The sequence below is a fragment of the Chiloscyllium punctatum genome, chromosome 36 (assembly GCF_047496795.1).
Source record: "Chiloscyllium punctatum isolate Juve2018m chromosome 36, sChiPun1.3, whole genome shotgun sequence".
In the NCBI taxonomy this organism is placed as follows: Eukaryota; Metazoa; Chordata; class Chondrichthyes; order Orectolobiformes; family Hemiscylliidae; genus Chiloscyllium; species Chiloscyllium punctatum.
This window is the reverse complement of record NC_092774.1, coordinates 36,735,481-36,760,362: the sequence shown is the minus strand read 5'-3', so window position 1 is coordinate 36,760,362 and position 24,882 is coordinate 36,735,481. Positions and strand designations below refer to the sequence as shown.

Here is a 24,882-nt window from a genome sequence, read left to right as displayed (position 1 = left end):
GAGAGAGATTTAAAAGGAACCTGTGGGGCAACTTTTTGACAGAGGGTGGTTTGCATGTGGAATTTGGATGAGTACATGCATAGAAAAGTTTAGAGGGATATGGGCCAAACACAGGCAAGTGGGACTAGTTTAGTTTGGGAATCCTGATCGGCATGGATGAATTGGACCGAAGGGTCTGTTTCTGTGCTGTATACCTCTCTGAACCAGAAGTGATCTTATTGAAACCAGTAGAATTCTGAAAGGGGCTTGACAGGATAGATGCATATAAAATGCTGCTTTGTCGGGGGGAGTCATAGAATCCCAATAACATGGAAGCAGGCCATTCAGCCCATCTATTTTAATCTGGCCCTCCGAAGAGTATCTCATCCATATCCATCCCCTTTCTCCGTATTTCCCATGGACAATCTATCCTAAATTGCACATCCCTGGTCGCTATGGGTAATTCAGCACAGCCAATCCACCCTAACCTCTACACCCTAATCTGTAAATTACTTCCTCAAAAATGAAGTCTAAATGCAAAAATTTTTCTCTAAGAAAAATCTCAGTCTGACTCAACATTCGGACGCAGACAGGATTCACACCTATTGTTAGAAAAGCTCTGCATTTGAATGATATTCGTGAGAAGGTAATTAAAATCAAATTCTAGGATTAACATACCTTTCGAAACCCATTCAAAAGGTGAAAGATTTAATCTAAAATTGTTTGATGTATCACATCTCCATGCCACTGGACTCCATTGGCTATAAACTCCGTGATCGTGATCTCATTCTCCACAACCACCAGATGAAGGAGCGGCGCTTCGAAAGCTAGTGCTTCCAAATAAACCTGTTGGATTATAACCTGGTGTTGTGTGAATTTTAACTTTCTCCATGGTTGCTGGTTCCATCACCCCTTCAAGACCATTCCAAATCGTAATAACTTGCTTATTTTCTTAAAAATTAAACCATCTCACGGCCACTACAACCCCCTTTTTAAAAATGGCTACACTATTTCCAATACGGTCATGCTTCCTTAATGTTACCATGTACTTCTACTTATGAACAAGTCTCTTCAGATTTCAATGTATCTTTTTAAATATAAAAATGCCCCTTTACATGTAACTCACCCTTTAAATGTGTTATGTTCCTCACAACGCAATCTCACTCCTCGATAATGTATATTTACCCCTTTAGATATCAGTATGTCTCTTAAAGGGGTACTTCTGCTTAAAAATAGGGCAACGTTTCTTCGAAATGTAGATTCACTTAGATATAACTGCGTCACTTTACATATTAAGATATCCCTTTGAATGTGCCCACATCCCTTTTGAAATATAATCTTGTCCATTTAAATCTGTTTATTTGCAAAAATAGGCCGTTAAAATGTCCACGTCACTTTAAAATGCAGATTGCCCCCCTTTTAGATATGATGCCGTTCCGTTATATGTCGGAATATCTGTTTAAATTGAGCCGTGAGCTTTCCCAATGTAGACAGGGCTCCTCGAAATGTCGCAGTGTCCCCCCTGCAGCTGCAGAGCGAGACAGGAGAGTTTGTTTTTGTGAATGAGCAGTTGTAGCGCGAGGTGGTTGTTACTTGGTTACGGTGAGGCTCCCCCGGCCCCGCCCATCCCCCTGAGCTGACGTCACACGGGGGTGAAGGCGGTTGGGAGGAGAAGTCGCTCGAGCGGGGAAGGGGCGGCCGTTAGGAAAATGGCGCCGTGCGGCCCGGGGCAGACACCCGTCACTGGGCACCGCCGCCTTCCTGGTGCAGCTGCTGTGTCACGGCCACACCGCCCGGCTGTACAGCAGGCAGGAGCCGGTGACCATTCTGGAGGCGGATGGGGTTAAGGGCCTGTTTGGGAACCCGTCGGCCGCCTGGGTGGTGGAGTTCTACTGGTCGTGGGGCGGCCCCTGTGTCAACTCTGGGGCCACCTGGAAGGTACTGGGCCCGGGAGGTGAAAGGTGAGGCAGGTTGGGGGGGGGGGGGACGGAGGGGAAGGAATGTGGGGCCTGTCCTGTCATAGTGACATTTTACACTCACTTTCCATCTGATTTTACTGGGGCTTGTGCTGTTTACCCCTCACTGTTTGTTTCATCCTTGTGCTGTTTACCCCTCACTGTTTGTTTAATCCTTGTGCTGTTTACCCCTCACTGTTTGTTTAATCCTTGTGCTGTTTGCTCTTTGCTGTTACTTGTGCAATTCCCTAGGGTAGTGTGTAAATACTATTGAAGGAGATTTTGCAACAGCATGTCTATGTTTCTCAGTCATTGAATGCGCAGGGCCTGTTGAGAATGGTTAATAAAGTATGTGGTGCACTAAGCCTTGTTAACATGGATATAGTTTGTTATTTGGAAAAGTAGACTTTTTATTATTTAGAGTCATAGAGATGTACAGCACGGAAACAGACTCATTCGGTCCAACCTGTCCATGTCAACCAGATATCCTAACTTAATCTAGTCCCCTTTGCCAGCACTTGACTCATATCCCTCTAAACCCTTCCTATTCATATACCCAGCCAGATACCTTTTAAATGCTGTAATTATATCAGCTTCCACTTCTTCCTCTGGCAGCTCATTCCATATACGCACCACCCTCTGCATGGAAATGTTGCCCCTCAGGTATCTTTGTGGTCTCACCCTAAACCTATGCCTTCTAATTGTGAATCTCACCCCAACACTGAGGAAAAGACTTAAACATTGAGCAGCCACACAAATGCAAAAGCAATCAAATATCGAGCCACATGGGGGAGAAAAAAATTATGGCTGTACTGTTTTTGTTTCGATAGGCATTTGGAAACTTAAAATCTGTCAATAACACCAGCATTGCTACAGAGCATATTGAGGAAAAGACATAAAAACATTGAGCAGCCAGACAAATGCAAAAGCAATCAAATATTGAGCCACATGGAAAAAAAATATGGCTCTCCCCTTTTTGTTCTCCCATAGGAATTTGGACATTTAAGATCTGTCAATAACACCAGCATTGCTACAGTGCATATTGTGTACACTCCTCAGTGTCAACAAGCAGGCACATGTTTGCCGGTGTCACCAAAACATTGGGCGTGTTCCTCGCTGTCGGCAGAGAAGGGGTGAGACCTACGTTTGATGGACAAATAAGGAGCACTGGAGGACCGGAGGGAGAATTGTCCTCCTGCCATTCGGAGCTCCCCTGTTGGTGAATGTGGAAGCTGGACCATGAGGTTCTGAAGCTCCTGCTTCTCCTCTCTCTGAATGAAGATTGAGCTTGACCTCAGATTGCAACTTCTTTCCTCTGTCCAACATCTGAGAGTACGGCACTCTCTTTTCTCACCCCCATTTCCATTTACACTTCATTCTGAAGTTCAGTTGTTGACTTGGAGCAACTGAAAGGAATGGGAGTGAATCCAGCGAGGGGACAGACTCTGGAAAAGTTAGTCCAGGCCTTTGTTCTCAATTGGCAAAATAGACAGGCAGGAGACTGAAAGAATGTAGCAAGCCAGGCAGTATTAGGAGGTGGAGAAGTTGAGGTATCTGGTGTAACTCTTGTTCAGGCCTGGGGGGTGGGTATAGGGAGAGCTGTGGAACAAGGGTGTGCTGGGGGCAGGGTATTGAAGTGGGGATAGGTGGAGACAGGTAGAGGGTACAATAGACAATAGGTGCAGGAGTAGGCTATTCTGCCCTTCGAGCCAGCACCACCATTCATTGTGATAATGGCTGATCATCCTCAATCAGTATCCTGTTCCTGCCTTATCCCCATAACCTGGTACGACCTGGTTGGTGAATGGGAGGAAGGAATCTAGTTGGCAGGGAAGAGTGGAAGGGGCTGGGAAGTGAGTTGGGGGATGGGATGGGAGATTATTTGAAATTGGAGAACTCAGTGTTGAGTCCTCCAGGCTGTTGACTGCTCAGACAGAAGATGAGGTTTTGTTCCTCCAATTAGTGGTTTGGTTTGTTGTGGTAATGGAGGAAGCCAAAGGTAGTCATGTCAGAAGGGGAGTGGGAAGGGGCATTAAAATGGGTGGAGACTGGGAAGTCCGCTCAGCCTCTGCGATGCTCAGCAAACCGTTCCCCGAGTTTACACTCTGTTTTCCCGATGTGGAGAAGACGACAATTGGCAAAGCACAGCAGGTCAAGCAGCAGTAGGACAGTCGAAGTTTTGGGCATGAGCCCTTCATCAGGAATGATGCGTGGATGTTCAGAGAGGCATCAGTGTCCTTCTGTGCCAGTTGTCAGACAGGTGCAGCAGGCACTGAGCAAGGCAAGTGGTGTATTAGCAAGAGGAATTCTGATCGGAAGTGGGAATGTCTTCCTACAGTTAGGGGGTCATTGAATATATTCAAGACTGAGTTCATCTGATTTTTATGTGAATGTTTATGGGGAAGGCAAGAAAATGGTTTTAAGACCAGTATAGAACAGAGTTACAGAGCCATACGGCACAGAACCAGACCCTTCAGTCCAACTAGTCCATGCTGACTATGTTCTCAAACTAAACCAGTCCCACCTGCTAGTATTTTGGCCCATATCCCTCCAAACCTTTCCTATTCATGAACTTATCCAAATGTCTTTTAAACGTTGTTACTGTACCTGCATCCACCACTTCCTCTAGACATTTAGTCTGCATGTGAACCACTCTGTATAAAAAAAAATTGTGGCCTTCAAGTCTTTTTAAAATCTCTTTCTCCTGTCACCATCAAAATTTGCTCCCTAATCTTGAAACCCCAACCCTAGGGGAAGGACACCTGTCGTTCACCTCATCTCTCCCCTCATGATTTTGTAAACCCTGATAAGGTCACCTCTCCACCTCCTATGCGCCAGTGAAAAAGTCTCAGCCCATCCACCTAGATGCAGGTAGATCCATATCCAGTCATGATCTGTTCAATGCTGGTCCCAATTCTCTCTCTCGGTGTCCAGGACAGCAAGAGACCACAAGACATAGGAGCAGAAATTAGGCCACCAGGTCTGCTCATTCCATTCAATCATGGCTGATAAGTTTCTCAGTTACATTCTTCCGCTATAAGCAAAGTGAAAATGGAGGGAGTGAGTGTGGGATGGAGATTTTCAGCTTCCAGGGAATAAGAGAGGAAAGAGTTCACTATAAATTAGAATTTATGGGATCAGCTGAAGAGCCGAGGAGTGTCAGTTGGAGTTTAATTTAGAGAAATCAGAGGTTTGCATTTTGGTCAAGCAATCCAGGCAGGACTGACATAGTTAAGGGGAGTATTGCAGAATAAAGAGACCTTGGAGTGCTGGAGTCTCAGGTGGACAGTTTAGTGAAGGCGGTGTTTGGTTTGCTTTCCTTCATTGCTCATAGCATTGAGTATAGGAGTTGGGAGATCATGTTATACACACTTCCCACTCGAACGTGTTATCTAACTGCTTAACTGTTTTTAGTGAATATAGTCCACATCTCCCGCTGCTGTCATAACATGGTTTGTTTGGAAGCCCTAGCTTTCGGAGTGATTAGATTTATTTTAGATTTTATTACTAATGGTAAAGACAGTGCCGTACTCACAGATGACGGATAGAGGAAAGAAGTTGCAGTCTGAGGTGAAGCTCGATCTTCATTTGGAGAGGAGCAGCAGCATCAAAACCTGATGGTCCATCGTCTGCATTCAGACAGTTGGGGAGCTGTGATTGGCAGGAGGACTAGGCTCCTTGTCTGGCTTCTCATTGGTCCATTTGAAGAAGGGTTTGCACTGTTTCTGCAGACAGAGCATGCGCGGCTTTTGCTGAACAAGCAGAGAGTCAGAAGTGTACAGCATGGAAACAGACCCTTCGGTCCGACCAGATATCCCAACCGAATCTAGTCCCGCCCCTCAACACCTGGCCCACATCGCTCCAAACCTTTCCTATTCATATACCCATTCAAATGCCTCTTAAATGTTGCATTCATACCAGCCTCTACCACTTCTTCTGGCAGCTCATTGCATACACGTACCACGCTCTGTGTGAAAACATTGCCCCTTAGGTCTCTTTTATATCCTTCTCCTCTCACCCTAAACCTATGCCCTCTAGTTCTGGACTCCCCAACCCAAGGGAAAAAACTTTGTCTATTTATCTTGTCCATGCCCCTCATAATTTTGTAAACCTTTATAAGGTCACCCCTCAGTCTCTGACACTCTAGAGAAAACAGCCCCAGCCTGTTCAGCCTCTCCCTCTAATTGTACCTCTTATGCTCGCATCTAAATCATTTATGTAAATGACAAAAAGTAGTGGACCCAGCACCGATCCTTGTGGCACTCCACTGGTCACAGGCCTCCAGTCTGAAAAACAACCCTCCACCACTACCCTCTGTCTTCTATCTTTGAGCCAGTTCTGTATCCAAATGGCTAGTTCTCTCTGTATTCCTCGAGATCTAACCTTGCTCATCAGTCTCCCATGGGGTACCTTGTCAAACGCCTTACTGATGTCCATATAGATCACATTACTGCTCTGCCTTCCTGAATCCTCTTTGTTACTTCCTCAAAAAACTCAGTCAAGTTTGTGAGACATGATTTCCCACACACACAGCCATGTTGACTATCCGTAATCAGTCCTTGCCTTTCCAAATACATGTACATCCTCTCCCTCAGGATTCCCTCCAACAATGTGCCACCACTGACGTCAGGCTCACTGGTCTATAGTTCCCTGGCTTGTCCTTACCACCCTTCTTAAACAGTGGCACCACGTTAGCCAACCTCCTGTCTTCTGGCACCTCACCTGACGTGCACAGTATTCTCTATGAAGATGCTGTTCAGTGGCTCATACTCCATCATACACACATGCACTCACTACTCTCTCATGCATGCACATATATACAAGTCCATGGGGAGGAAGAGAAGGAGTGCAGAATAGTCAACCAGACTGCTGTGGGTCTGGAATCACGTGTAGGCCAGCCCGGGTAAAGGATGCACTGGGACGAGTGAGTGAATCCGTTCACACATCAGCAGTTTCCTTCCCTAAAAAGGTTGAGAGTGAATCAGATGGGGGTTTCCCCTCCCCTCCCTGACAATTGTTTCGTTGTTAGATTCTGAACTCCAGATTTCTAATCGAATTCCAATTCCACCATCTGCCTTGGCAGCTCCCGGAACTGGGTTGATAGTCCAGTCGATAAAGGCACTCAGCTGTCGCTGCTTTAAATCCCCTGCGATGGCATGTGAACTCTCTGGTGTCTCTGCAGGTGGGATGAGCGGTTAAAACTCTTCCCGCACTGATAGCAGGTGAACGGCCTCTCCCCTGTGTGGACCCGCTGGTGTCTCAGCAGGTCAGAGGCCTGGGTAAAGCCCTTCTCACACTCTGGGCAGCTGAAGGGCCTCTCCCCAGTGTGGACCCGCTGGTGCTTCAGCCTGTCGGAGGAACTGTTGAAGGCCTTCCTGCACTCTGTGCAGGGGAATGGCCTCTCCCCCACGTGGACCCGCTGGTGGGTCAGCAGGTCGAAGGAATTGCTGAAGCCTTTCCCGCACTCGGTGCAGAGGAACAGCCTCTCCCCAGTGGGGACCTGCCGGTGGGCCAACAGGGTGGAGGCCTGGGTAAAGCCCTTCCCACATGCAGAGCACCTGAAGGGCCGCTCCACTGTGTGGACCCGCCGGTGCCTCAACAGGTCAGAGCAATTGCTGAAGGCCTTCCCACACTTGGGGCAGCTGAAGGGCCTCTCCCTGGTGTGGACCCGCCGTTGCCTCACCAGGTCGGAGGAATTGCTGAAGGCCTTCCCACACTCTGTGCAGGGGAACGGCCTCTCTCCGGTGTGACTGCGACGATGAATCTCCAGAGCAGATGGGAAACGGAAGTCTTTCCCACAGTCACCACACTTCCACGGTTTCTCCATGGGGCAGGATTCCTTGGGTTTCTCCATGGCCGAAGCTTCAGCCGCACACAATACGTGTAGAGCTCCTCCGCTCCGTGAACTCCTCTTCCCAGGCCTTATAACTGTTTCAGGCTCCACACTCAGTGCACTCCAACAGTAGGGTCTCTCATCCAGTTCCACTGATGCTGAAAATGGACTGAAACAGGAACCAAAAAGCTTTGCTCTTTCTCACAGAATCATAGTTGAAAATTGTTGTGATCCCGATGGATTGAGTGACTGTCAGACATTGACGTCAAAGTGAGGACTGCAGATGCTGGAGAGTCAGTATTGAAAAGTGCGATGCTGGAAAAGCACAGCAGGTCAGGCAGCATCTGAGGAGCAGGAGAGTCAACATTTTGGGCATAAGGCCTTCATCTGTTGATTTTGAAACTTCCGTCTTCAGATCTTCAAATACTCTGGAAAAAAAGATTACAAAACTCATTACTGTCAGTCCAGAATAAAAATTCAGAACAAGCAATTTGTTTGTGTTGTTATTCCACAAAACTGAAAGCACTATATCTCTCTCTCTAACTCATTCTCCTGAATGTGTTGATTCAGGATCTTATAGGGGCAGAAAAGCAAAAACGTCAAGACTGAATTTTGGATAACTCCACCTGAAATTTAATATCTTTCACAACACTGGGATATTGCTGAGACTGAGCAGGTCTGATTTTGGGAAGCAAACAAACATCAATTCAGGGTGAACCTGCAATGCAGGTTCTTGAAGAACAACCAGACAAAATGGTTAACATTCCCAGGAAGTTGGGGGGAAAGCAAAATGAGCCATCAAGACATTGACACCACCACCAGAGAGAAACTGAACATACAGACATGACAAACATTTGTGGAAAGCCAGAGTCATCGAGATGTACAGCACAGAAACAGACACTTCAGTCAAATTCTTCTGTGCCCAACCAGATATTCAAAATTAATCTCGTCCCATTTGCCAGCGTTTTGCCCATATCCCTTTGAACCCTTCCTTTTCATACACTCATGCTGATGACTTTTAAATGTTGTCATTGTACCAGCCTTCACCACTTCCTTTGGCAGCTCATTCCATACATCCACCATTTTCTGCGTAAAAATGTTGCCCCTTAGGTCTCTTTGCAGTCTCCCCCCCGCCCTCAAATTAAATCTATTACCCTCAAGTTCTGGACTCACCATCCCAAGGAAAATACCTCGTCTATTTACCCAATCCATGCCCCTCATGATTTTAAATAAGTCTATCAGGTGACCCCTCACATTCTAACGCACTAGGGAAAACAGCAACACCCTATCCTTCCAACCTTCCTTACCCGGGTAATTAAGACACATTTCTGAGTTTGCAGAGTCTGCTCCCTCCCTGGGTTCACTCCAGTTGCTACAAGTGAACAAATTTCCTCCCCCGCACTCCACCCACCGCTTCCCCCCCCCACTTCCTGAACAGTTAACAAAAATCCCTTCTCTTCACAGAACCCTCACTGTTCTAACAAGTCCACACCAACCTCCGAATGGCAACCTCACCACACCCATTCCCCTACTCCTATTGGTCTACATTTACCCCTTGACTAATACATCTAACCTGCACATCCCTGGGCACTGTGGGTAATTTAGCACCGCCAATCCACCCCAACCTGCACATCCCTGGGCACGATGGGTAATTTGACCTGTCCAATCACACCTTACCTGGACAAAGTTAAAAATCACAACACCAGGTTCTCGTCCAATGGGTTTATCTGGAAGCACTAGCATTTGGAGAGTTGCTCCTTCATCAGGTGGTTGTGGAGTGTAAGATCACAAGACACAGAATTTCTGGAAAAGCATTACAGTGTCCTGCCATTGAAATGATATACTGAACAAACCTGGATTGTTAAGTCTTTCATCTTTTACAATGGATTGCAGATATCATTAATATGTAAATCCCAGAACTTCCTGTAAGGCACCTTCTCAGGATAACTAAGGCTTTATAACAAAAGGAGACACGTCAGCTCAAACAATGCATTAAAGGTGTGAGGTCAGAATCTGTCTGTATCCCAGTCTAGAGTCAGACTGGTTCTATTTCCAATGTGGAATTTACAAAATATTACATGTATTAACTGCCTGCAGATTGTGCATTTTCTGAGGAAAATAGAATAAATATCATTCGGCAAACACAAATTCACCCCCATGGACTTGTGCATGTGTGTGCATGAGAGAGAGAAAAAGTCTGTTTCCATGCTGTATATCTCTATGTCAATTTGACAACAGATACTTTTTTTTTCTGTTGGTATAAATATTGTTGTAAATCATAGTGGGTATTAATAGCTCGATGTAACGGTGAGAGAATTCCTCAAATAAGGCACTGTAGAAATCCTGGGAGAATACTATTTCTGGTTTACTTCCTATTGAACAATATTAAGCACAAGCACCTAATTTTGGTTCACATTTCTTGTTTTATTCCCTGCTATGACTACACTCGGTGTCTGGACGGTTAACAGGTTGGGAGATTGTGGGTCTGGATTGACTTATTGTTCCGGAAGGTGTAAAAAAATAAGGGGGTCAAAGCATCAGCAGAAATCCAGAAGGGGTGAGAAATCAGGACCCGAAATCAGAGCTGACACCAGATTCCCCTGTGATCGGTGCTTTGATTACCTGTGCTAACCCTCTACCTTTATCTTGCTTTCCATTTGATCACCTCCTCAATATTGAGGATCCAATCCTTATCATCCTGGAGCCATATCTCTGTAAGGAGTCCCATATTTTAATTATTCACTTCAATGTGTGCAGTCAATTCATTCGCTTTTGCTCCAATGCAGCACACATTCAGACATACCATTTTTAGTTTCAATTTTTATGATCTTTAGAATCCAGTTTTGATTGCTGGTACATTTACTCTCCATGTCTTTCTGTCGTTCTTGGATGTTCATTTTTCACATCACTGTATTGCTCACTGGCCTTGATTCGGATTGTCCATGCTAAATTGCCCATAGTGTCCAGAGATGTGCAGGTTAGGTGGGTTAGCCATGGGAAATGCAGGGTTAGAGTTTCATAGTAATAGAAGCAGGAGTAGGTCATTTGGCCCATCGAGTCTGCTTTGCCATTCATTTAGATCATGACTGATCTCTCCATTGTCTCAGCGTCTCCTCCCTGCATTGTCCCAACTACCCTTAATACCTTTACCATGCAAAAACCCATCTAACTGCGTCCTGAATACACTTAATTAAGCTGCCTCTACTGCTTCCCTGGGCAGAGAATTACGTAGATTCACTATTCTCTGGGAAAAGCAGTTCTTCCTTCTCTCTATCCTAAATCTACTCCAACTAATCTTGAGGAGTGGTCTCACCCACCAGCAGAAATGACTGGATAGGGTACGGTTTCATCCCCACAGTGCAATGAAATCCCACTTTCCACCAAAATCTCAGATGTACTCACTCACTCAGGTGCTGTCTCATAAATGAAAGATTTCATTGTAACATCTTCTGCTCCCAGTAAGGACAAAACATCTTTGAAGGCTGCTCTGAAAGTCCAGTCTGCACAATGACACTTCTGGTTTCACCAAAGACCCAGAGAGTCATACAGCACAGAAACAGACCCTTCAGTCCAACTCGTATGTGCCGCCCAGATATCCTAACTTAATCTAGTCCCATTTACCAGTATTTGACCCATATCCGTCTAAACCCTTCCTATTCTTGTACCCATCCAGATGCCTTTTAAATGCTGTAATTATATCAGGCTCCACCCCTTCCTATGAAGCTCATTCAATACATGCACTACCTTCTGCATGAAACAAGTTGCCCTTCATGTCCCTTTTAAATCATTCCCCTCTCACCTCAAACATATGCTCTCTACTTTTGCATTCACCCTATCCATGCCCCTTATAAGTATTTATAAGGTCATCCCGGAGCATCCGATGCTCCAGGAAAATATCCCTGACCGATTCAGCCTCTCTCTGTAGATCAAACCCTCCAACTCTGGCAACAGCCTTTCAAGTCTTTTCTGACCCCTTTCAAAGTTTCACACCATCTTTCCTGTAGCAGGAAGACCAGAATTGAATGCAGTATTTTAAAAATGGCCTCACCAATGTCCTGTACAGCCACAACATGACCTCCCAACTCCGATACTCAATGCTCTGACTAATAAAGGAAAGCATACAAAATGCCTTCTTCACTATTCTGGCTACCTGAGACTGCACTTTCAAGGAACAATGAACCTGCACTCCAAGGTCTCTTTGTTCTGAAATACTCCCTTAACTGTCCTGCCTGGATTGCCTTACCAAAATGCAAACATCACATTTCCCTAAATTAATCTCCATCTGCCACTCCCTGGCCCATTGCCCCATCCAATCAATTCTAATTTATAGCGAACTCTCTAATTCTTATTCCCTGGAAGCTCAAAATCTCCATCCCACACGCTCCCTCCATTCTCACTTTTTTGAACCTAATCCCTGCTGTACCTCATCCTGAAAGGTCTGGGTTCATGCTGATTAACAGGGCCACACTCAGGGGAATCTAATTGAAACAAACAGAATACTCAATGGCCTGGACAGAGTTGATGTTGGGACGATGTTTCCATTGGAAGGAGAGACTAGCAGCCGAGGGCATAGCCTTAGAGTAAAGGGAAGACCTTTCAGAACGGAGATTAGGAGAAATTTCTTTCGCCAGAGAGTGGTGAACTGATGGAATTCATTGCCACAGAAGGCTGTGGAGGCCAGGTAACTGAGGATATTTAACACTGAGACAGAAACAGTTCTTGAGTATCAAGGGGATCAAGGGTTACAGGGAGAAAACAGGAGAATGGGGCTGAGACACTTCTCAGCCATGATTGAATGGTATGGACAGATCCAGTGGGCTGAATGGCTTAATTTCTGCTCTTATGGATAGGAAAGGCTCAGAGATATATAGGCCAAACAAGGTAGGACTAGTTTAGTTTATGAATATAGTCAGCATGAAATCAAGTATCTGTTTCTGTGCTGTACGATTCTGTAACTGTTCTTAAAACCATTTTTTCTGTTCCCTCAACCATCCACTTCATTGTTGTTCAAAAATCAGATGAATTCAGCCTTGAATATATTCAATGACCCCCCTAACCACAGGAAGACCCCACCCCACTTCTGAACTCAATTCCTCTTGCTAATACACCACTTGCCCTGCTGACTGCTTAGTGCACCTGTCTGACAACGGATATTGACTGGTGTAGAAAGACACTGAAACCTCTTTGTACATCCACACAACATTCCCGATGAACGGCTCATGTCCAAAACGTCGACTCTCCTGGTCCTTGGATGCTTTCTGACCTGCTGTTCTTTTCCAGGGCCACACTTGTCAACTCTGATCTCCAGCATCTGCACTCCTCACTTTCTCCATATCCCAACATATCACCATTAAAACAATGCACCTCCTTTCTGCTTTTGTTTTCCCACATCAAAGGCTATATTATCACATTGTGGTCACGCATTTGCCAATTGAGACACAGATCTGGACCAACATTTCTAGACAAGTGAGTACTGCAGATGCCGGAGATTAAAGTCGAGAGTGTGGTGCTGGAAAAGCACGCAGGTCAGGCAGCATCCGAGGAGCAGGAAAATTCCTGATGAGGGACCTTTGCCCGAAACGTCGATTTTCCTGCTCCTCGGATGCTGCCTGACCTGCTATGCTTTTCCAGCACCACACTGTCGACCAATATTTCTACACTCTGTCCCCACCCTGAATTCACTCCCTTTCCTTTCAGTTGTTGGAAGTCAACAATTGAACGCCAAAACGAAAAAAGAAGTGGAACAGATGGCGAGAAAAGAGAGTGCTGTACTCACAGTTGTTGGACAGAGGAAGAAAGTTGCAGTTTGGGGTAAAGCTCAATTTTTATTCAGAGAGAAAGGAGCAGCAGCAGGTGCTGCTTCAGAAGCTCATTGTCCAACTTCCGCATTCAGACACTAGCGGTGCTCTGATTGGCAGGAGGACAAGATTCCTTCCGGTCCTCCCAAGTTTCCTATTGGTCCATCAAAAGTAGGTCATGAGTCGTTTGTGCGTACAACCAGGAGCATGCAGTCTTTGCTGACACCAGCGGACATGCGCAGTGCTTGATGACACCGAGGGCCATGCGCATTATGCTCTTCAGAAATGCTTACGTTACTGACAGATTTGAAGTCTCCAAATGGCAATCGGAGGAAAAAAAGTTGAACCACAATTTCCTTCCCCCCACTCCGTGGCTCGACATTGTATTCCTTTTGCATTTTGGCTGGCTGCTCAACTTTTGGCTGACTGCCCATAAGGGCGGCACAGTGGTTAGCACTGCTGCCTCACAGCGCCAGAGACCCAGGTTCAATTCCCACCTCAGGCAACTGTCTGTGTGGAGTTTGCACGTTCTCCCGGTGTCTGTGTGGGTTTCCTCGTGCAGGTTAGGGTGAACTGGCCATTCTAAAGTGTTAGGTTAGGGGTATGGGTGGGTTGCGCTTTGGCGGGGCGGTGTGGACTTGTTGGGCCGAAGGGCCTGTTTCCACACTAAGTTATCTAATCTTTTGTACTTCTTTTCCTTCGGTTAGGGGAGCCACAAACTGGAGGGCATAGGTTTCGGTTGAGTGGGGAAAGATGAGGGACCAAAGGATTAGAAAAAAAGTGTGACATTTAATTTGCCTCAGGAAATGCCAGGACTAGAGGGTGAGTGGGGAAAGATTTAAAACGGACCTAAGGGGTAACTTGTTTCACGCAGAGGATGGTAAATGTATTGAATGAGCTGCCGGAGTGGAGGCTGGTACAATTCCAACTTTTAAAAGGCATCTGAATGGGTGTACGAAGAGGAAGGTTTAAAGGGGTTGGGCCAAGTGTTGGCAAATAGGAATAGATTAATTTAGGATATCTGGTCGGCACAGACCAAACTGTTTCATTCCGTGCTCCATGACTCTATTCTACATAGAAACAATTTCACAATATTAGAATAGGCAACTCGCCCCTTACAGTCTGTCCTCAACTGTGGTCAAACTGCATATATTTCAACACAAGTTTAAAAAAGCTGCAGGCATCTTTCTGAAAAATAGAATTTAACATGCTTTAATGTTGTTTCTGAGTAGCTATTCTCAATGTTAAAGATCAGCCATTTCTCGTGCACCCCCATCTCCCAGGTAGAGTCATCACCATCTGTCTCTCTCTTCTTAGAAGGGCTTGATACAGCAATCAAAGAGGGATGGAGGCACGAGAAATAACAGGTGGTGGGGAAAGAGAATGGTTGAGGGGGGAGGAGCTGAGGGTGGGTGTCAAGAGAGAGAAAATGGACAGGGGGACAGAAAAGAGAATGGACAGAGGGCAGTGACACTACAAATCCAACCTTCCCCAGGACCACAGTAATCATTTCTCAATATACAAATGGCTAAAGCAGTAGAATCACATAATCCTTATCCCAGCAGGCCATTCAGTCCATTTACCTCACACTGACCTTCCAAATAGCATCCCACCAGACCAACCCACTTACCATACAACCCTGCAGTTCCCCATAGCTTACGCACCTGAAAATGCATATCCTTGGACACTTCAGCACAGCTGATCCACCCTAAACTGCAGATCTTTGGACTGTGGGAGGAATCCACGCAGACACAAGGGGGACAATGTGCCAAAGTCGCCTGAGGCTGGAATCAAACCCAGCACTGTGAGGCAGCAGTACTGACCACTGAGCCACCATGCCACCCAGAGCTTTGATGTTCTGCTTTATCTTTTTAGCTTCTGACTTCTCATGCGCCCTCAGCAAAGGCTCTGCCCTCCTGAGATTTGTGGACCACACCCACTGCAGCCTCCCTTTCCCACTTCTCTTGTCCTGAGCACGTCGGTTCCTGAACCTGGTGCCAGACAGACACCGACGCCATCTGGCCTCCTGCTGCTAACTTCAGAGAAAGACGACAATCACCTGTCAATATTCTGCCCTTACCCCCAGCGCTCCCCCTCCCACCACTCAGCCAGTTAGCTCCTCCCCCTGCCTCCCAATCTCAGATCCCCTTTACCTGTGTGATTCACACTCCCACCCTTCTGACCCTATCCACTGACCTAATCAGAAGGCTCTGTCCAGAGGGGAATGACCATCTCCTGGAATAAAGTGTCCGGTTAACTTTCCCCGTGACGTGTCTGCAGCCTGGCTTCCTCTGAGCCAAAGGTCTTCCAGCATGTGTTTACGCTGAATCACAGCATCCAGAACCTCCCACCTTCTGCAAAGTGAAAGACAAGTCTCACCCTGCCCTCTCCAACATGTATGTGTAGATTAGATTCGATTCTCTACAGTATGGAAACAGGCCCTTTGGCCCAAAATGTTCACATTGACCCTCCAAAGAGTAACCCACCCAGACGTGTTCCCCTACCTTATATTTACCTCTGACTAATGCACCCAACACTATGTGGAATTTAGCATGGCCAATTCAACTGACCTGCTCATCTTTTGGATTGTGGGAGGAAACTAGAGCACCTGGAGGAAACCCATGAGGAGAATGTGCCAACTCCACATAGACAGTTGTCCGAGGTGGGAATCGAACCCGGATCCCTGGTGCTGTAAGGCCGATAGCCAAGTTTGGAACCCATGAGGACGGTCTCAACTGGGACCTTGGGTGACCACACTACACTTAACACTGTCTCTCACTCCCACACATACACACCCAGTCACACAGACCCTCTCTCACACACACCTCCCACACCCTCTCACAGGCTTATACTCCACTGCATCGACACACTTTAGCAAGCATGCACATGCAAACACTCACTCTCTCATGCGCACGCGCACACACACACACACAAACCTATGCAGTGAATTTGCATTTGCAGATACATTGTATTTTGCTCAAAATGCACAATCTGCAGGCAGTCAATCTATGTAATATTTTATAAATTCCTACTTTGGAAATAGAACATGTGTGACTCAGGACTGGGATACAGAGAGACTTGAACCTCACACCTTTCTTGCTTTGTCTGAGCTGAGATGTCACCTATTTTTACAAAATCTTAAGTCATCGGGAGAATGTGACTTAAAAGTAGTTCTGGGATATCCATGTTAATGAACCGAAACCTGCAACCCATTCTCAAAGATGAAAGACTGAATTGCAACTGGACTTGTTCAGGAAATCTTATCAACTGCATGGCACTGTAATGTTTTGCGATAAATTCTATGTCTTATGATCCTGCTCAACAGCTACCCGATGAAGGAGCAGCGCTCCGAAAGCTAGCGCTTCCAAATAAATCTGTTGGGACTCTAACCTGGAGTGGTGTCGATTTTAACTTTCTCCACCTCAGTCCAACACCAGCAACTGCCCATCATTTCGAATGAACACAGCCCCCACCTCCTGGTGCTGCCAGGAAACTTTACAATGCCCATAAAACAACACAGGACCTGCACTCCTGAAATATCTGCAATTTCCAACGATACGAGCTACTCATTCACTGCTCCATCTGATACACGACATTGGAAACTTAGTGCAGGAGGCTGAAAGAAATCAACAGGTTTAAAACAAAAACCATTTGAAGCTCAAGGCCTTGAATGAGAGTCTGAGCCTGGCGGTAAGTTCAGGTAACCCTTTATTGTGACCCAACTTTGTTACAGCTTCAGATTCCCCCCGCCCCAGCAAAAAGGCGTAGAAAGAGTAGCTTTTTATTTAAAAACAGCTTAAGGTCAAAGCGCACACACTCCCTTTCTTAACCTGTAGGAAGTATTGCCTCACTCAGCAATTTCAATGCACACTCTGTATCCAAGTCGGTTTCTCCCTGTTCATTTGCTGGGGAATGGGAGGGGCCCAGTGGGGGAGAGAATTGGGGGGGGGGGGGCGAAGAGAACGGGGGCGAAGAGAACAGGGGCGGGGGAGCTGGGGGGGTGGGGAAAGAGAGAACAGGGGCAGGGGGACAGGGTGGGTGTGGGTTCAGTGTGGAGTCAACCATAGGCCAGACAGGGTAAAGGATGCAGCTGGGATGACTGAGTGAATCCTTTCCCACAACGGCAGTTTCCTTCCCGAAAAATGACGTGAGTCAATCAGATGGGGGTTTTCTCACCCTAACTCCACCCCCCACCCCTACCCCAACTCTCCCTGAAAAATGGCTTCATCGTTAGACTTGGAACTCCAGATTACTGACTGAATTCCAATTTCACCATCTGCCACGGCAGGATTCGAACCCAGGAGGCCCCGGAACTGGGTTAATACTCCAGTCAATAACGGCACTCAGCCGTCACTCCTTCAATGCCCCTGCTATGGTACGTGAACTTGCTGGTGCCTCCGCAGGTGAACACCTTACTGCACCCGGGGCAACTGAAGGGCCTCTCCACTATGTGGACCTGCTGGTGTTTCTGAAGTGTGATGGCCTGGGTAAAGCACTTCCCGCACTCGGGACAACGAAAGGGCCTCTCCCCTGTGTGGATCCGCTGGTGGGTCTGGAGGTTGGAGGCCCGGGCAAAGCCCTTCCCACACTCGGGGTACCTGAAGGGCCTCTCCCTGGTGTGGGACCGCTGGTGTCTCAGCCGGGAAGAGGCCTGGGTAAAGCACTTCCCGCATTCACAGCAGCTGAAGGGCCTCTCCCCCGTGTGGACCCGCTGGTGGCTCTGCAGGGTGGAGGAATCGCTGAAGCCTTTACCGCACTCTGAGCAGCTGAAGGGCCGCTCCCCTGTGTGGAGCCGCTGGTGGATCAGCAGGGCAGAGGCCTGGGTAAAGGCCTTCCTGCATTCGGAGCAGCTGAAGGGCCTCTCCCCTGTGTGGACCCGCCGATGGGTCAGCAGGTGAGAGGAATCACTGAAGGCCTTCCCGCACTCGGGGCAGGAGAGTTGCCTCTCCCCCTTGTGGATTCGCTGGTGCCTCAGCAGGGTGAAGGAATTGGTGAAGACCTTCCCACACTCGGGGCAGCTGAAAGGCCTCTCCCCCGTGTGGACCCGCCGGTGGGTCAGCAGGGCGGATGCCTGGGTAAAGCCCTTCCTGCACTCAGGGCAGCTGAAGGGCCTCTCACCGGTGTGACTGCGCCGATGAGTCTCCAGAGCAGACGGGGCACAGAAGCCTTTCCCACAGTCGCCACACTTCCACGGTTTCTTCACGGGACGGGATTCCTCAGGTTTCTCCATTGCCGAAGCTTCAACCGCACACAAACGTGGGTACAGCCCCACCCTGCTGTGAATTCCTCTTTCCAGGCCGTATAACTGTTTCAGGCTCCACACTCACTGCGCTGCAACATAGGGTCTCTCATCCAGTCCCACTGATTCTGAAAGTGTACTCGAGCAGGAAGCAAACGCTTTGCTCCTTCTCACAGAATCACAGTCAAAAATCGTTGCAGTCCCGATGTCCCAGTGTCACTGTCAGACATTGATGTGAAAGTGAGGACTGCAGATGCTGGAGATTCAATACTTCAAAAGTGTGACGCTGGAAAAGCACTGTAGGTCAGGGAGCATCCGAGGAGCAGAAGAGTCAATGCTTCCGGCATAAGACCTTCATCTGTCGATTTTGAAATTTCCATCTTCAGATCTTCAAATACTCTGTAAAAAGAGATTACAAAAGTCATTACACTCAGTGCAGGGTAACAACTCTGAACAAGCAATTCTACTTTCTGCGGAATATACTTTTCTTTTGTTATTCCACAAAATTGAAAGCACCATCCCACTTTCTCACCCCCTCTGTTCTCACTCCACTCTAATTCTCCTCAAGGTGCTGATTCAGGATCTTACAGATGCAACCAACAGAGTCATAAAGATGTACAGCATGAAAACAGACCCGAACCCAGGGAAAAGACTTTGTCTATTTATGCTATACATGCCCCTCATAAATTTGCAACCTCTATAAGGTTACCTCTCAGGCTCCAACGCTCCAGGGAAAACAGCTCCAGTCTGTTCAGCCTCTCCCTATAGCTCAAATCCTCCAACCCTGGCGACATCCTTGTAAATAGTTTCTGAACCCTTTCAAGTTTCACAACATCTTTTCGTTGGAAGGAGACCAGAATTGCACGCAATATTCCAACAGTGCCCTAACCAATGTTCTGTACAGCCGCAACATGACCTCCCAAGACTACAAAATTAACATGAAAGAAGTCTTCGATAAGCATTTGGTACTTAAAGTTTGACAAGGCACTGATGAAATGCATCCAATAATCTTGAAGGAAGGGACGACAGAAATTGTGGAAGCCGTAATTTATCAGTCTTCCATGGACTTGGAGGAGGTGCCAGAAGACTAGAGAACTGCAAACATTGCAGCCTGGTTTAAGAAAGGTTGTAAAGCTAATCTCAGCAATTATAGAGTCATAGAGATGTTTTGCTATCCTATCTTTCCCATAAAGGCTGACAGAACAGGCTGTGAGCAGGACTCTGCTGGGCACCACCTTCATTAATCAAAAGAGAAAGAGCTATTGATTCAGCACCTCAGTAAATCTTGAGACAGTCTTAGCTCCTATGCACATGTTGGGATCCATGTAAGGAGATGTTTATAGTTTGCTTCTGTACTTAGAATTCATAAATTGAAGCCAGTGTACATTTTTTAAATATTCGAGATTAAAAGTACAGAGGAGATCAATATTATACAACAATCCAACAACCCCGTCCCAGGACAACATGCGCCTGACCCTCACAAAGATGGCGGCCGGTTGCCCGGGCAACCCGAGAGCGCCCTCGCCGGTGAAGTAAACACTGGGGCCTGTGGGGCTTCTATTGGAGGCCTCAGGCCTCCCCCTAGGAGTTTATAAACTCCCCAGTCTCCCTCCTCCCGCGGTTCCCAATCCTACCCTGTCTCACTGTCTCCTCTCCCCGGGGGCAGGAGCCAGGTCTTGGCGCTCGGGCCTGGCGACCTCCCCGGGATGTTTCTGAAACCTGGTCCTGTCCTGAAGGAGGATCACCGGGACCCGAAACCCGTCCTCACATTTCTCCCGACACGAGCTGCCGGACCTGCTCAGCTTTTCCAGCGGCTCCTGTTCTTGTTCCTTCAGCCGCCGGCGCCATTCCTCTCCCACACTCAGTAACACCGTCTTTGTCCGGCCGCGGGACCTACACTGCACATGCGCCAACACACAGGGGGCGTGGTCCAAACGATGTCGTCACCACCTGAGGGGGCGTGGTTGGGGAGGCCTACAACCAATAGGGGACAATGGGGGTTGGTTTTCCCCGCCCCCAGCCCCCTGAAAGGTGGGTGTCATTTAAATGTGAATGTGGTTTTCTTTTTAATTTTCAGCCTGTTCAGGAATGTTACTCCAGACCTTTGGAAGGCTGTAACATCGGGAAACTTCCAGACACAAACAAAGGGGTTTTAAAAAATGAATAGAAATAGGGAAGGTAAATTACAAAAGAAGCCGAGTATAAAATATCAAAAGCTTCTATTGTTGTGCCAAAGGGAACAGAGTCGCTAAAGTAAATGTTGGTTCCTTGGAAGATGAAACAGGTGAGTTAATAAGGGGAACACTGAAATGACAGAGCTGCTAAATCAATACTTTTCCTCAGTTTTCACGTTGGAGGACAGCAGTACCATTCGGATTGGAACGAGCAAGTCAAAGTCACATCAACGTCGATAGGTACACTATTAGGATTGAGGGCAAATAACTCCCCTAGTCCTGATGGCCTCCATCCTAGGGTACTAAAGGAAGTGGCAGTGGAGATTGTGGATACATTAGTTACAATATTTCAAAATTCCCTGGACATGAGAAAGATTCATTGAGTTTATTTAATAGAGAGATAGGTAGGTTCTTGATTGTCACATTTTGGCCCACTCTCCTAACCTATCTCGATCCATTTGAATGGTTCATGTTTCCTCATTGCAATTTACCATCACGCCTATTTATGTGTCATCCACAAATTTGGCAAATGAGCCTTTTATACGTGTATCCAAGTCCCTAATGTAGATTGTAAATAGTTGAGGTCCAAGGACCCAACCCTGTGGCACCGGACTAGTTACATCTTGCCATTCAGAAAAAAAAGCCATCAATTCGGACTGTCTGTCTTCTGCCCATCAGCCAGTCACCTATCCAAGCTGATAACTTGGATCAAAGGTTATGGGGAGAAAAAGGGAGAATGGAGCTGAGAAACGTTTCAGCCATGATTGAATGACTTAGTTTCTGCTCCTATATCTTAGGATCCTCTGGTTCCAGTGGATTGGAAAAAATGCTAATGTAATGCCTGTATTCAGAAAGGGAGGCAGGCAATATGTGGGAAATTGCAGACCAGTTAGTTTAACATCTGTTGTTGGGAAGGTGTTAGAGTCAATTATCAAGGAAGCAATATCAGGACGTTTGAGAAGTCAAAACTCTATCCATCAGAGTCAGCATGATTTTATGATGGGCAAATCAGATTTGACTAAGTTCTTCATCGATGTAACAAGTGGATGATGGTGATCCTGTAGATGTAATATATCTGGCTTTTCAGAAGGCATTTGCTAAAGTTCCACTCAAAGCGTTAATTTGCAAGGTTAGATCATATGCGATATGGGCTGAGTTATCAACTTGGATAGGTGACTGGCTGATGGGCAGAAGACAGACAGTCCAAATTGATGGCTGTTTTTTCTGGATGGCAAGATGTGGCAAGTCAGGTGCCACAGGGTTGGGTCCTTGGACCCAGCTATTTACAATCTACATTAGTGACTTGGATACACGTATAAAAGGCGTGATGGTAAATTGCAATGAGGAAACATGAACCTTTCAAATGGATCGAGATAGGTTAGGAGAGTGGGCCAAAATGTGGCAGACAGAGTTTAATGTGGATAAGTGTGATGTCATGCATTTTGGTTAAAAAAAAGCAAAGCAACCTATTATCTAATAGAGGGTTTGGGATGATCTGGTGCAGAGGGATCTGGGCATCCTCATTAATGAGTCAGAGAAAACTAGCATGCAGATACAGCAGATAATAAAGAAAGTGAATGCAGCATTCGCTTTTATCGCTAAAGGAATAGAACATAATGGGAGGAAAGTGTTGCTGCAACCAAACATAGCATTGCTGAAACTGCACCTGGAGGATTGTGCCCAGCTTTAAACTCATTTCCCCTGATATGGTTATGGTAGGGGATTTAACTTTCCAACCATAGACCAGGACTGCCATAGGTTTAAGGGTTTAGATGGAGAGGAATTTGTTGAGTGTGTTCAAGAAAGATTTCTGATTTAGTATGTGGATATACCTATGGAGAAGGTGCAAAACTTGACCTACTCTTGGGAAATAAGGCAGGACAGTTGACTGAGGTGTCAGTGGGGGTGCACTTTGGGGCCAGTGACCATAATTCTATTAATTTTAAAATAGTGATGGAAAAGGATAGACCAGATCTAAAAGTTCAAATTCCAATTTGGAGAATGTCTCATTTTGACAGTAATAGGCAAGAACTTTTAAAAGCTGTTTGGGGGCAGATGTTTGCAGGTAAAGAGACGGCTGGAAAATGGGAAGCCTTCAGAAATGAGATAACGTGAGTCCAGAGACAGTATATTCCTGTTAGGATGAAAGGAATGTCTGGTAGGTGTAGGGAATGTTGGATGACTGGAGAAATTGAGTGTTTGGTAAAGAAAAAGAAGGAAGCATATGTCAAGTATAGACAGGATAGATTGAGTGAATCCTTAGAAGAGTATAAATGTAGTAGGAGTATACTTAAAAGGGAAATCAGGAGGGAAAAAACTGGACGTGAGATAACTTTGGCAAATCGGGTTAAAGAGAATCCAAAGGGTTTTTACAAATACATTAAGGACAAAAGGGTCACTAGGGAGAGAATAGGGCTCAAAGATGAGCAAGGCAACCAATGTGTGGAACTACAGGAGATGGGGGAGACACTAAATGAGTATTTTGCATCAATGTTTACTCTGGAGAAGGACATGAAAAATATAGAATGTAGGGAAATAGATTATAACATCTTTAAAAATGTCTATATTGCAAAGGAGGTGGTGCTGGATGTCTTGAAACACAAAGGTGGATAAATCTCCAGGACCTGATCAGGTGTACCAGAGAACTCTGTGGGAGGCTATGGGAAGTGATTATTGGGCCCCTTGCTGAAATATTTGTATCATTGATAGTCACAGGAGAGGTGCCGGAAAACTGGAGGTTGGTTAACGTGGTACCACTATTTAAGAAAGGTGATAAGGAAAAGCCAGGGAACCTGGCATCGGTGGTGGGCAGGTTGTTGGAGTGAAATCTGAGAGACAGGATTTACACATATTTGGAAAGGCAAGGACTGACTAGGGATAGTCGCCATGGCTTTGTGCGTGGGAAATCATGTCTCACAAACTTGATTGAGTGATTTGAAGAAGTAACAAAGAAGAGTGATGAGGGCAGAGCAATGGACATGATGTATGTGGACTTCAGTAAGATGTTTGACAAGGTTCCCCAAGGGAGACTGGTTAGCAAGGTTAGATCTTATGGAAGACAGAGAGAACTAGCCATTTGGATACAGAACTGGGTCAAAGGTAGGTGGTGGTGGAGCGTTGTCTTTCAGACTGGAGGCTTATGACCAGTGGAGTGCCACAAGGATCGATGCGAGGTCCACGACTTTCTGTATTTTTTATGCAAATGACTTGGATGTGAACATCGGATGTATAGTTAGTAGGTTTAACTGATGACACCAAAATTAGAGGTGTAGTGAACAACGAGGAACGTTACCTCAGATTACAATGGGCTCTTGATCAGATGTGCCAATGGGCTGAATAGTGGCAGATGGAGTTTAATTTAGATGAATGCGAGGTGCTGCATTTTGGAAAAACAAATAAGAGCAGCACATCTACACTTAATGGTCAGGTTCAAGGGAGTGTTGTTGAACAAAGAAACCGTGAAGTGCAGGTTCACAGTTCCTTGAAAGTGGAGTTGCAGGTAGATAGGATAGTGAAGTTGGTGTTTGGTATACTTTCCTTTATTGGTCAGAGTATGGACTATAGGATTTGAGAGGTCATGTTGTGGCTGTACAGGAGTATGTTTAGGCCACTTTTGGAATAAGTGTACAATTCCAGCATCCTTCCTCTTGTAAGGATGTTGTGAAACTTGAAAGGGTTCAGAAAAGATTTACAAGGATGTTGCCAGTTTTGGAGGGTTTGAGCTATAGGGAGATGTTGACTAGGCTGAGGCTGTTCTCCCTGGAGTGGAGGCGGCTGAGGGGTGACCTGAGAGGTTTATAAAATCATGAAAATCACGGATAGGGCGAATAGCCAAGGACTTTTCCCCCCAAAATGAAGGAGTCCAAAACTAGAAGGTATAAGTTTAAGATGAGAGGGGGAAAGA

General features: G+C 46.3%; 3 protein-coding genes across 5 annotated transcripts in view; 1 reads left to right on the top strand and 2 right to left on the bottom strand.

The window, feature by feature from the left end:
* The window catches only part of LOC140460392 (uncharacterized), a 78,096-nt gene that overhangs the window by 25,069 nt on the left and 28,145 nt on the right, over positions 1-24,882 (top strand). The window lies entirely within an intron of this gene.
* LOC140460401 (uncharacterized) lies at positions 2,000-18,777 on the bottom strand. 3 transcript variants are annotated; one of them, XM_072554940.1, is made up of 4 exons: positions 18,684-18,766; positions 17,089-17,181; positions 15,762-15,919; positions 2,000-8,195 (listed from the first exon to the last, which is right to left on the bottom strand). In XM_072554940.1, exon 4 carries the CDS (start codon positions 7,786-7,788, stop codon positions 7,072-7,074), a length of 717 nt encoding a protein of 238 aa, XP_072411041.1. In that variant the 5' UTR covers positions 7,789-8,195; positions 15,762-15,919; positions 17,089-17,181; positions 18,684-18,766; the 3' UTR covers positions 2,000-7,071. The 3 variants fall into 3 exon arrangements, with proteins under 3 accessions (XP_072411041.1, XP_072411040.1, XP_072411042.1); XM_072554939.1 differs by lacking the exon at positions 15,762-15,919; XM_072554941.1 differs by lacking the exons at positions 15,762-15,919; positions 17,089-17,181 and having other exon boundaries at positions 18,684-18,777.
* LOC140461037 (uncharacterized) overlaps positions 17,256-24,882 on the bottom strand; it is a 23,670-nt gene continuing 16,043 nt past the window's right edge. Inside the window, exon 4 of the mRNA XM_072555822.1 lies at positions 17,256-18,888. Within this exon, the coding sequence (XP_072411923.1) occupies positions 17,896-18,888 (993 nt within the window). The 3' untranslated portion in view covers positions 17,256-17,895. The remainder of the gene's footprint in view (positions 18,889-24,882) is intronic.

Bases quoted from the DNA above. Each gene is read 5' to 3' on its own strand.
- LOC140460401 (XM_072554941.1), bottom strand. From the start codon at position 7,788: ATGGAGAAACCCAAGGAATCCTGCCCCATGGAGAAACCGTGGAAGTGT.